Source organism: Ictidomys tridecemlineatus, chromosome 12 (assembly GCF_052094955.1).
Source record: "Ictidomys tridecemlineatus isolate mIctTri1 chromosome 12, mIctTri1.hap1, whole genome shotgun sequence".
Taxonomy (NCBI): domain Eukaryota; kingdom Metazoa; phylum Chordata; class Mammalia; order Rodentia; family Sciuridae; genus Ictidomys; species Ictidomys tridecemlineatus.
Genome location: NC_135488.1, coordinates 62,520,695 through 62,534,683, shown reverse-complemented (window position 1 = coordinate 62,534,683; position 13,989 = coordinate 62,520,695). Strand labels below are relative to the sequence as shown.

The 13,989-nt window shown below is 35.2% G+C and overlaps 1 protein-coding gene across 4 annotated transcripts in view; it reads right to left on the bottom strand.

Moving 5' to 3' along the window:
* Exoc6b (exocyst complex component 6B) overlaps positions 1 to 13,989 on the bottom strand; it is a 569,814-nt gene that overhangs the window by 46,722 nt on the left and 509,103 nt on the right. The window contains exon 21 of one of the 4 annotated variants that reach the window (XM_040271223.2): positions 12,081 to 12,365. The exons of the other annotated variants lie outside the window; for them this stretch is intronic. Within the exon in view, the coding sequence (XP_040127157.1) occupies positions 12,264 to 12,365 (102 nt within the window). The 3' untranslated portion in view covers positions 12,081 to 12,263. Of the gene's footprint in view, positions 1 to 12,080; positions 12,366 to 13,989 lie in introns of those variants that run through there. 4 annotated transcript variants of the gene reach the window in all.

The following is a 13,989-nucleotide window of genomic DNA, read 5'->3' as shown; positions in this document are numbered from 1 at the left end:
TAATTTCCAGGGCATTTACACATTTCAGTTCAGCATTGGCCAATAAAAATGAACTAGAATTATATCTAAAGTCTCTGGGCTATATTTCCCATTTTCATTGAAATTCTTTTAACTTGCTTTATAACAAGTTTATTAAGCATCAGAGAAAATTGGTGATGAGTTACCCTAAGCCAACTAATGTTTACACGATGCTGCACAAGGTTAAAAGTGCACAATGTGTGGGAAAAGTTCGTGTGGCCTCTGTGGAGAAGGTTCTATATTGTAAAGCTGGGCCTTACAATGTGGAAAAAAATATTTCTGTGTAGTCATAAGAACAAGTATATATAATAGCTATGTTTATATAGACAAAGCTGACTGCAAGGGATAATTCATTCAAGAAGCTTCTTCAAACGTTTTGTAGTATAAAAACATTATTGTATATTGGCATTTCATTGTGTCTAGGTATGGATAATCTCAAAACTGAGCAAAAGCCCCTCCTGGCTAGATGCTAAGGTGATTAGCATCTAGGGGAGAGCATATGGCTTTTCTTTTTGTGATACAGATAGTGTTTCACAATTGGGTCCTAATGGGGCATCAGTACCTTTCTCAGGAAATATTTGATACTGGCCTGTGTTGGAGATAGGTCAGGTGGCTGGCTGGGTTATGTGGGCAATTTTCCTGGAAAATGCTATTATTTCACAATGAAAAAAAAATATCACTTAACATATATATCACTTAACATATCCCCAACACTTGAAATAAGTCATCACAAGCTACTTTGAACCCTAGCTGGGCAGAGGGAATGCTTCATGCCAAGGGTCTCTTCATGTCTTCATAATTCTTTAGTAACTGAAGCGATGAGGTGAGACTGATGGCTAAGACACTGGGAGGAGGAGAGGAGCCTCCTGCTTTCATGTGAGGGCTCACAATGCACTCACTCTCTCTTCTTGAGTCACCAGCACTGGAAATGAGCAGCAGTGACAGCATCTATGTTCTGAGTCTCCCTGAGGTCCATCCTCTCTACCCAGTATCCCTCCCTGCATTCCACCCCAAAAGCACAGCTGCCTGTTCCTTGATTACCAAGCTCTACTCTAGTTTGGTAAGAAGGTAGGAAGAGCCCTAAAGGCAGATGAAATTATGAGGATTAACTGAATTTAATAGCTAAAAGAAATTGAGAGACCACTATTCAGAAAATGTAGTGGGAAAAAAACACACACAAAGACTTCTTCAGCTTGTTTTAAATCACTAGACCCAAAACACTTGGACTTTGGAAAAGTGAGTAAAGCCCTAAGTTATGAGTACAGTTTATAAAAGATAAAGATCTGAGTCATCCCTTTGTGATTACAGATTATGAAAGCAATTCAGGCTCTCCCTAGACAGTCTTCCCCATGAATGTTAGATTGCAAACAGAGAAAACCAGAAGGGTTAGCATCTCTGATTACTACCCCACTAAGGTTTTCTACTAAGCATCCTTGTATAGTTTACAATTTAATTTTTTGCCTTTGTAATCTGTAGCCCTTGTATATATATCATCTAATGAAAGGTCTTTTTTGAATTAACATGGTATTTGGAAAAAGAACATGTGTTTCTGTTTTATTATTAAATACATCTATAAAGAGAGAAAATGTTCTTAGACCTAGAGGAAGTCTGTTTTTTGTTTGTTTGTTTTTTTTTAAAGCAAGAATCCTGTAACACTTCAGGAGGATAGAATCTTTAATGCAAACACTCAGTTTTGGGGTAGAGAGTAACTGTAGAGTTTAGAAATTCAGATTTGCCTTGTCTGACTACCTTGGGGGTAAACACATTGCTCTGTCTTTTCCCAGCTAGTCGGTGAGCTTGGCATCCATTAAGCAGAACATTCTAGAATACAGACCATTCTAATTACCACAATGGTCTTGTGTTTCAAGACTGCTTGTTTATAAACACAGCCACTTTTTAGCTTAATTTCTCTCTTTTTTCAATTTGTTTAAGCCCCAAATCTTTTCAGAGTGCAAGAGCCTAACTAAGTATTTTTCCGATTAATGCCATCATATTCTTAATGATAAAAGTACCAGAAGTGAATGTCATACAAATATCTAGTTTATATTCAGTAGTAAGCAAGGAAATAGACATCAAAGCATTGCTATTTTACATGTATGAATTAGCAAATAAATTAGAAATATTAATTCTTTATGTCTGTAAAGCTTTAGTAAAAGCCTGTATACTCCCACATGGTGAAAAGCATCATGACAAATCATTTAGGAAGAAATGTTACCTCCTATCTTGAGATCACAAAAATATTCTCTCCCAGCACAATGATTCCACTCTGCAAAATTTACCTGAAGAGAATAATTTACTAAACTAAAAATGCTATGTGCATAAAGATGTATGTTAGAGAATTCTCAGGATGAAAAAGAAACTACATAAAATTGGAAATAAAATAAATAAATGGATCTCAAGTAGGTACAGATAAGTACCCTTATCATAGAAGGAAGTATATCAGAATTTTCTCAGGAGAAAAGAAGGAGGAACAAATATATGTGTAGTCTGAAAAAACATATTTAGAATAACCATGACTTTACTTTCTCTAAGACATAAAATTGCTTTTTAAATAATTTTAAATAATACTGTGATATATTTTTATGTACATTAAAATCAGGCATGAGTAAAGAAAGTTTGAGATCTAGTGATCTAAACATCAGTGGCAAGTCTATTAACAGAAAACTGCAACAAAACAACTGAACAGTGACAGTAACTAATGTTTATTGGGCACTTTATATGTCAAGTACTGGGCTAAGTTCTTAGCAGACCCTATTCTTTATCTAATTTTCATATCCATAAGTGGTAGAGCTGTTGGCATATTTTACATTGATTTAAAAAATCAGTATCAGAAGTAGATAGTAACATGAAAAATTCATTTGTTGTTGTAGAGGCCAAAAGAGTGTCTGCGGTTTGGGTTTGCAAGCTTACATGGGGATGGAGATAATGACTTAGACTTGTCTATGGATAAGGGTTAGAATGAGATTTCTATCTAAGGCTAGGACTCCTTACTTTAGAGAGATCTGAACTTACTTTAGAGAGATCTGACTCCTTACTTTAGAGAGATCAGTGAAAAGGCAGACCATAAAACAAATCTACTCCTTTGTACAGGGAGGCAACAAGGAAACCTCTTTGTCATAGCATAATAACTTTACTGCTCTACATTTTGCTCTCCCTCCATTTAATGATACACTGGGCAATATTTCATATTCATATATAAACATTTTTCATTAGTGTCCTATTAAACAACTATAAATAATATACCGAATAAGCTAGTATGTATGTACAGTATATAAATCTGTGGGACTAAGTCCCTGGAATGGAACTGTTGCATCAAAAGATATGCCCATGATATTCCCTCTGAGTAATTGTGTCAAATTATGACAGCAATAGCAATGTATGTGACTTTGTCTTCACACCCTGGGACACATGTGTGTTGGTAACTCCTAAAAGAATAGAAATAGAAGCTGGTGAGGTGCCCACAGCTGTAATCCCAGTGCTCAGGAGGCTGAGGCAGGAGGATCCCATGTTCAAAGCCAGCCTCAGATCTTAGCAAGGCCTTAAGCAGTTTAGGGAGACCCTGTCTCCAAAAAAGGGGGAGGCAATGGGGCTGGGGATGTATCTCAGTGGTTAAGCAACCCTGGGTTCAATCCCTGGTTAAAAAAAAAAAAAAGAAATCAAAATAGACTGTAAACCACCAAACTAACAGTAACAGAATGAAAAGGAAATCTAAAAAAAAATCAAATAGAGGTAGAGAGACTAAAGAGGTATGATGACAAAATGTGTGGTATACTGGATTAGATCCTGGAACAAGAAGAGAAGGCTGATGGAAAAATTGATGAAGTTAAAATAAAGTCTCCTATTCAGTTAACAGTGATGTACCAGTGTTAATCTCTTAGCTATGGCAAGTGTGCTACTACGAGAAACAGGGCCAAAAGCATTCAGACATTCTGTGTACTATCTCTGCACCTTTTCCAAAAATGAAAATATTCCCAAAGATCTATTTTAAAATGAGAGAAAAAGAAGGGAATGGGGAAGACCATTCAGCAAGAGAGGAGGGCAGTAGGAGCAAATGCACAAAGGGGGACCACACACAGTCATGCAAGGAACCACAGGCAGTTTGGTGCTGTTGGGGAGCAAAGATTTGTCTCTTAGTGTATACAGTGTTTAATTATTTCTTTTTGTCCTGCTATCTCCTTAAAAAGTTCTTGGAACCTATGTTTATGTGGGCTGTCATCTTTTAAAGAAAAAGGTATAAAATTAGGTTTTACATCCACTTTGATTAGGTTATAAGACCATTATTACCATCACATAATACCAGCCTTGTCATTCTGGTAGCACCTATGAAGAGACTTACTTCACTCATTAAGTCAGTGGACTTGGTAAACATCAATTGGTTTCAAAGGTATATGAATAGCCAAGAGGTGGTGATTATATATACGTTTGATATCTCTGTTAATCAAATAATATCAAAAGCAAAATCAAACGCTTTTGAGATTATTGACAATATGTTTTCTGCTCTCTTTACCAGAGGCAAATTGTCTGCATATGTGTCAGATAAATAGGAAGCAATGGAACTGACAACCATTATATAAAACTACTGACAACCACTGAATAAAATTTTATACAAAATTAAAAGAGAGATAATATAATCCTTGATATGTACATCAAAGACTAAAAGTAATTTCAAGTGTAAAATACCCTATAAATATATCTGCCTTTTATACATTCATATTTGTAATTCTAACTTTTAAAAGCAAAATATAAAAAGTAGGAGTCATGAAAATATAAAAACAAAAAATAAGTAAATAAAAATCATGATGAATTGCATGAATAAAATGCTAGATATAAAAATATCAAAGCAATGGTTGGTCTAAATTCATCAGTTAAAAAGGTTCTCAGATTATATTAACAGGTAAATTCAACTATATGCTGCTTACAAGAGATAAATCTAAATTACAAGTAGGAAGACACACCAAGTTCAAAGTCAATGGCGGAAAAAGACATACTGAATGAATGCTAGAAAAAAAAGAAAGAAAAGAAAAGAAAGAGAGAGAAAAGAGAGAAAGTTGGTATAGAATTGACCATAACACAAAAAAGTATTAGAAATAAAGAGGGTCACTAATAATTCACCAAGAAGACATAAAACTTTTACATACCCAATAGCACAGTCTGAAAATATACTACAGTACAAAGCAAAAATGACACTATTATAAAGATACATTAATATAGCACAATCATAGAAGATTTGAATGTTTTTTCCTTGATTACGGATAAAGTTTATTTTATTTTATTTTTTGGTACTGGTGGTTGAACCTAAGGGTACATAACTACTGGGGGATATGACTCACTAAACATGAGTCATATCCCCCAGCCCTTTTTTATATTTTATTTATTTATTCAGAAACTCTTGCTGAGTTGCTTAGGGCCTTGCTAAGTTGCTGAGATTGGGTTTGAACTTGTGATCCAACTGCCTCAGTCTCCTGAACCATTGAGATTACAGGTGTGTACCACCAAACCTGGCTACAGCAGAATTTTAAAAATTAGTAAGGGCACAATGATTACATTTGATCATCTGGATATACAATCTTGCATTCATTTACATTCTTTGAAGCACCATGGAGCATTTGCAAAAATTAGCCACAAAGATGCTATAAAGCAAACCTCAAACAAAAGTCACATTCTTTGATTCAATGCAATAAAATCATACATAAGTAACTTAAATCTGCATGTCTTTTTATTTTTAGCAAGATAGTCTTTCCCAAGGAAGCATATAATTTTACTCAACTTGCAAAACAATGCTGGGAGGAGCAAACAAAGTTTGGGAAATGATGATTTTGTTTTAATATTACACAGTTAATGTGGACCAGGCCAAGAAGAGTACTGCCATACAGAATACTGATTATAAAGGTTAGAAGATGGGAATGACAAGTCAGCTGGGGGTGAGGTATGACTAACGCACAGGATGAGAAGGAAAAAGTAGAAAAGAGGTGACAGTAGATTGCAGCCAGGAAATTTGGATTTTGTTCAGGAGAAGGAAGTTTGGTTTTTAATCACTTAGCGGGAGGAAGATGATCTAAAGTGTCTAAGGGTGGGGTTGATGAGAGATGATGCTAAGGGCACAGGGATATGTCACTTGACAATTGACTTAATGTCTAGAAGAATGAATTGATTGGAAGAAAAAGAAGAATCAAGGAGAAATCTGAGGTTTCTTAGTTTGGGTGACTGATTGGGTAGTGATGCTTTGTTAGGAAGAGGGAATAGAGAAAAAAGGAAAAGCACGTAGAAAAGGAGAAAAAAGAGATAAAGCACTGGGGTTCAAGACATATTGCATTTGAAGTATTGGTGGAATATACTTAAGAAGATCTAACCATGACAGCCTGGAGCCTTAGGAGGAAGCATGAGGAAGTGAGGGGAAGCAGGTAGAGATTAGGGGCTACAAAATTCTAATAGGTTGAAACATAATCAGGTTCACATTTTCTTTAAAGCTACACTTTTGTGATCATGGGACAAGGTTAGTCTAAGTTATGGTTATAATAATAAGACATCTCTTTGCAGACCTGGAAGAAGCCAGGTATTACCTATCAGAGGGAGACAGGCAACTAGCTTCCCAATGAAGGCTGTAGAGCGTCCCAAAAGAGGAAATAGAGACAATCCACAAATACTCCATTTTCATTTCATTCCTTTATAGTTAACACAGCATGAAAATGTGTGCTATAGAGTCACTTATAAAAGCAAAATTAGATACAATCTAACTTTCCAACAAAGATTTAAATTGGTAAATTATAGCACATTAACTCAACATATTTCTTTCAGAAAAGCTGCCTGTGTTCAGAGAAATAGATACCACATGCCACTTATTAACGTTCTTAAAATTTACACTGTTGGTGAAGCTTTGGCTTTTTTTTGTGGTAATGGATATAATTATATCAAGACAGGGGATTCCTACTGACAGGTATCCCCATCTCAAAGTATTTTAAAATGCCAGGATCACTTAATTGTGCGACATAACCTAGACAGAAAACCAAAGAAGGAATAGAAGTGAGAAAGAAAAGGGTGAAATAGAAAGGAAAGGGACTAGAATAGCATTAAAAGAAGAAGAAAAGAGTTCCCAAAGCAGTAAGTTTGCTTAACTATAGTCATTAAGTAGCATGTTTGTTTAACTCAGCCTGTCCCAAATTTATTTGTTGTGGAACACTTTTGCTCTGGTCACTTATTAGCATGCTATGGGCCCATGATGCTATTGAACATACTTTGAGAAATATGAGATAAATGTAAAAGAAATTTTTATTTGAGAAAAAAACTTTGGAAAGGGAAGAGCTAAAAGAAAGACAAGACTGAATTTGTGGGGTCTGATTTCTGAGCACTGTCGTTAAGTAATGAAGGCATATCATTTTATCTTATGTGAAATGGGGATAATACCTTATTTCACCACTGTTTACAGAGTCTCTTACACTAGCTCCATGATATGCTGGCAGCAAGTGTTGTATATACACAACCATGGAACCTCTGCCTTCTAACACTTTAACTAATGACCTTATCATATATTTTAAAAATTCTTAGTGCTATGTAATACATATAGTTTCTTTAAAAAAGCTTACAGTATCTGAGAAAATAAGATTTACACATAGGATAAAATGAATTTATGTGTTCAATTGTTATACATAGACTACTACTGCCACTAGAATTTGAAGGACAGGAACAAGAAAGCTGGCTAGAGTAATTTGGATTTGATCTGGGTGTTGAAGTAATGCTGGGAGATGGTCAAACACAGGGAACTTTAGGCTAGGAATAGCATTAATGAAAGCAGGAATTAAAACAACATATTAGTAAGAGTGAAGGAACAGGTTCTATAGTTATGTGTTGGAGAATAGTGGTTAAAAAAGAGTACACAAAATACAAGTAACAAAAAATGTTGGCAAGAACTGGGGAAAAGGTACACTCATACATTGCTGGTGGGACTGCAAATTGGTGCAAACATTACGGAAAGCAGTATGAAGATTCCTCAGAAAACTTGGACTAGAACCATCATTTGACCTTGCTATCTCACACCTCAGTTTATACCCAAAGGACTTAAAATTAGCATACTATTGTGACCCAGCCACATCAATGTTTATAGCAGCTCAACTCACACTAGCTAAACTATGGAACCAAGGTGTCTTTCAACAGATGAATGGATGAAGAAAATGCAGTATATATATACAATGGAATATTACTCAGCATTAAAGAAGAATGCATTTGCAAGTAAATGGTTGGAGTTGGAGAATATCATGCTAAGCAAAGTAAGCCAATCCCAAGGAACCAAAGGCTGAATGTTTTCTCTGATATGCAGATGCTAATTCACAATGTGTTGTGGGGGCAGCTAGGGAAGAATACAGGTACTTTAAACTAAGCAAGGGGAGTGAAGGGAGGGGATGGTGCTTGGGGGTAGAAAGGATAGTAGAATGAGTCAGACATTATTACCCTATGTGCATACATGAGTACATGACTGGCGTGATTCTATATCGAGTATAGCCAGAAAAATGAGAAGTTATACTCCACTTATATATGATGTGCCAAAATGCATTCTACTGTCATGTATAACTAATTAGAACTCAATGAAAAAAAAAAGAGTCCATAAACAAACAGTTAAAATGAATGGAAACAGAAAAGACAGTAGAATTAATTGGACATTACTTTCTTAGGTTCATCTATGAATACATGACCAATGTAATTCTATATCATGTACAACCACAAGAATGGGCAGCTTATTCCACATATTATAATAAGTCAAATACATTCTACTGTCATGTATATCTAAAAAGAACTAATAAAAATGATTTTTCTATCAATGGAAACAGCTAAAGAATAAAGCAGTTAACACTGATTGTCCAAAATAAATTCTAGATGTATCTGTAATCTACATATTGAAAAGTGGAGCAATAAAGAAAAAAATGGAGGTATTAATCTTTTTTCTGAATGTGGGAGAACTTTCAAAGAATAAAAGCAGTAAGAGATACCAAAAAGGAAAGTTACAGATTTGACCTCAAAGAAATTAAAACCTTACATTAAAAAATAAAATAAAAGGTATATAAACTGGAGAAAATGACTTCAGTAGAAAGGACATTACTACTCCTTTGAGTAGTAATGTCACTACACAAAGATCTGTAATTGATAAGAATTGAATACACCTATGAAACATGGACCAAAGACAATGGATATTATTAGATACCTCACAGATGAAGAAACATAAATGGAAAATAACTTCAGAGAATATTCAGCCTCAAGAGCAATTAAAGAAATGCAAGTTAAAACGATGTGATACCTTTGGCCTATTTAGCAAACCTTTTAAAAATAGAGTATTTAATATTAGTCACAGTGAGATTAAAATACTTCCTCTCATATATTACATATGGGGATACATTGGTAAAACCTTTCTAGAAAGGAATTTATTAATATATCAAGAGTCATAATATGTTCACATGATTTTACTTAGCAATTCTGCTTCTGGGAATTGATACTAATGATCTAATGAGCAAATAAATATAGACAAAGATATGCATACTGGATGTCCATCATAGTTATGTCCTAGTTATTTATACTAGGGAAAAACTAGAAGCAATATAAATATCTTTCCCAGAAAAATAGTTAAAAATTACATTCTATAAAGTAGAATATAAAAAGTGATGCTAACATAATTTCTGATAATATGAAGAAATACTCATGATATTAAGTGAAAAAACAAGACACAAATCTATGTTAAATAATATCTTCAGTAATATCTCAAATTTATAGTTTTCTATACATTTCAAAATTCTCACAATAAACATTTTATTGTTAGAATCAGGAAAAGACACTCTTTGAAATACCCCTCAAAAAATTACCATGAGAACCAAGAATCCCAAAAGATCATCTCACTGTGAAATCTTACCTTCTTTATTAAATAAAAGGGACTAGGAAATGAAGACAGAACTGACAAATATCGCTTCTAAATGGTGCTGTTTAGAAACTGAACATAAAAGAATCTCACTTCACAGGTGCACAGGGCTTTCCGGTTTAAGACTTCCTTCCTCCAGCCCTGTTTGCCAGCCATGGTCCTTCAGACATGTTGTGCTCCTTTCATGAGGCAACATCTTTGCCTTCCCCTTTGCTTTATGGTTAAGGCCCTTGGTCTCCCAGAAGCCTTTCCATCCCGTGGCAGTTTCTGCTCACTTCTCCTTCCCATTGTTATACCATTTATTAAGTGCTTATCACACACCACTTTGCATTGTGGCTTATCTTTTCACAGGTATATTGTGCCTCCCTAGATCCCCATTCAAAGAGCCTATAAACATTCCCAGCTGATACAGCTATACAGAAGAGCTTAACAGACGGCAATTCATGACAGAGCTTAAAGCACCTAACAAATGCTGTATTAATCATTCTGATCATTCCTGAGAAGAAAGGATTCCTGCTCACATTTTATGGAAACAAAACCGACATCTAGAAGAGTTAATTTACTTCCATCAGATTCTTGAACTGAACCAAAATGGACTGCAAATGTTTCTCCCTTGACTAGACCAGGTGGCCTCTTGGAAAATCAAAGTATATAACCCTTCAGCAACATGGGCTGCTTACCAGTAGAGCTGGTATTGATTTATGGTTGCAGGCGCAAGGCAGCTGGAGAGCAGGGCTGTAACATTAGGCTACTAATACACAAGAGGAGTAAATGGTTAGAAATATTCTGAATCCTGATTTTCTTTGATACTGGGAAATAATACTACTCTGAGGGCAAAGGGAAGTAAAAATCACATCCTTTTCAGTACTATCTTGAGTTCAGACTTCCCAAATCACTAAATATTTGTTTTTCATATACAGTGTTACTTTCTATACACTTTCTTTCAAGGTATCTCCTAAGAAATTCAAATATTTTTATGTTTTGCAGAATCCCCTGGAAATTTCATACCAGCACCATCCCTGTCTCTGAATTGTTTTGACATGTTTGGCCCATGGTGACTCAATCAATTAGCAATGCTATTCCACAGGCAAAGTGGCTGGGATTTCTGTGACTCAGCAGAAGGATCTTGAAAGACATGGTTATTTTCCTGGCAATTTATGCCTTAACTGTCACCTAGCCAGATCTAGTGCAAATAGATAACAGTGGGACAGTCAAAGAGGAACATCAAAATTCTGAGGGCCCAGTGCAGTCTCAGTTTCTTCTACATGGTCTCAGGTGATCCCATTGTTCCTTGACAAAGTCTGCGCTATGTATGAGTGTGATCAGCATCAACACCAATCACTAGTCCCATATTCAACCACAGCAGAGTAGTGATCATGTTCTCTCTTCTGTAATGATTATCTACTTGCTAGGTAGAAAGATGATGCAGCTATAAATGCTATGCATTGTCAATGTTTCTCAAGACTTCAAGAAGGAAAGATAGGATTGGAAAAGAAAAAGGTAGAGAGGCCCATTTAGAATAGAAAGAAGTATTAGGGCAAAGCTCTCCAAGTAGTTCATTCATAAATATTTATGGAGCATATATGAAGTAATAGGTGTTATATAAGGCAGAGGCAATGCAAAGTTCAAAACACCATTAAGATGGGAATTCGTTCAAGGTAGAAGGTGTGTATGCTATGTGCCAGATATCTGTATTTGTAATTGTATTTGGAATGCCACCTGCCAATCCTTTATTTCTGATCACAGATTTTTAAAAAATATATATATACTGGGATTGAACCCAGGGATGCTTTACCACTGAGCTATATCCACAGATCTTTTAATTTTTTACTTAGAATAAAGGTCTCTCTGAGTTGCTTAGCGCCGCGCTAAGTTGCTGAGGCTGGACTTGAACTTATAATCCTCCTGTCTTAGCCTCCTGAGTCATGGTGGTGTGTGCCACCATGCTCAGCCTGATCATTAATTTCTTATTATTGGCTAAATACACCTTTCTCTCTGAGACTATAATAAGGAAATTTAAAAGTACATATCAATAGTTTTGATAGAGAATGAGAGCAAATACTTTAAGGAACAAAGATTCAGCAAAATTTTTTAAGAAAACACATGCAAAGAAACCAACTCAGATAATAAACAAGAAAACAGACATGAATGAAGTAAAACCTCTCTCTTACTGACAATGGAAAGCAAGGTTGATGGTAAAAAGAATTTAAATGTATTCCAGAGTCAACTAGTCAACTCTGTCCTTCTTACCCTCGCCCTCTACCTGACCTCTGAATCTCTGTGTAATTGCCAGTTTGTGTCGGACTTCACATACTATGACTTTTTGATTTCTGCTCTGTATAATATATTTCTACAGCATCTGACACTGGGGCAACAGGGGCTGTAAACTGAGTGCTCCTTGGAGGCTGCTGACTTGAAGTGTGGGTGGAGAAGAGGCAGGAGAGAGCCAAGTCTAGGAAAGAAAAAAGGAAACAAAATTTTGTTTCACTTTTGGACTTGGGAAGCATTTGCATTACAAAAATATAGCTTAGTTAAGATAAAATTCAGAACCATATAATTCACCATTCAGTCTAGAACTCCACGGTCTTCAAAGCTCACTGAATTGTACAATTGGCACTACAATCACTTGAGAATATTTTCATCACCCCAAAATCAAACTATGCACCCATCTTCAGTCATCTCTTATTCATCCCTCTCCTGGCTGCTTTGTCTTCTAGATTTGCCTACACTAGACATTTATATAAATGCAGTCATACAAAATGTGATCTTACAAGTTGGCTTCTTTGACTTAATGTGCTGTTTTGAAAGTCCATCCATGTCGTAGTATATAACATCACTTCATTCCTTTTTATTATTCAATAATATTCTACTGTATGGATTTATTCTTTATCCAAGCATCAGTTCAAGGAAATTAGGGGTGTCTTCATTTTGGCTATTATGAACATTCATTGCACAAGTTTTCATGTGCACAAATGCTTTCACTACTCTCGGATACACATCTAGAAGTGAAATTGCTGCATCACATGGTAACTCCATGTTTAACTTTTTGAGGAACTGCCAGACTGTTTTCCAAAGTGGCTTAATTATTTTATATCCACACCAGAAATTCATGAGAGCTTCAATTTCTCCAGATCCTCAAAAATAGTTGTTGTTACTTGTCTTTTTGATTATAGCCATCCTGATGAGCATGTCATATCATTCCTTATAGTTTTTATTTAAATTTCCCTAATAATTAATTATACTAAGCCTTTTTTTCATGTGCTTATTGACTTCTTATATTCTTTGGTTAAATACCTATTAAAATCCTTTTTATTTAAAAAATTACATTGAATTGATTTGTGAGAATTCTGTATGTATTTTGAATATAAGCCTCTTCTCAGGTATATGATTTGCCAACATTTTCTCCCATTCTGCTGGTTTTCATTCTACTTTCTTGGTAGTATTATTTGTAGCCCAGATGTTTTAAATTCTGATTGATTCAAATTTACTTTTCATTTTCCACTTGTACTCTGGTGTCATATCAAAAATGGAACCATCTAACCAAGGCCAAAAGATTTATTCTAATGTTTCTTCCTAATAATTACAGAGTTATATCTAGGTCTTTCATACACTTTGAGTTAATTTTTGTGTACAGTATATCAAAGGGTCCAACTTTATTATTTTTTGCCTGTGGATATCCAATTGTCACAGCAATATTTATGGAACAGATTATTCTTTCCTCCAATGAATTATGTTCAAACACTTGTCAAAAATTAACTGGCTACCAATGCAAAGATTTTTAAAAAGTTTTTGAACCTTTTTTATTAGAGCATGGTAATTATACATGGTAGCTGGGTTCATCCTGACAAAATCATACATGCTTGGAATTTCACATCCTGCCTTTTTCCTTCCTGTCCTTTCTCCCCTCTCCCACTCTCCTTCTACTCTGCTAGAGTTCCTTTTGGTCATCTATTTATTTGTTTTTGATTGGTTCTTTTTACTTATACATAAAGGTAAAGTCCCTGTGGTATATTTATATGTGCACATAACACTCTTTTTAAAGAATTCATTCCATATTTCCTCCCCTCCCCTATCTC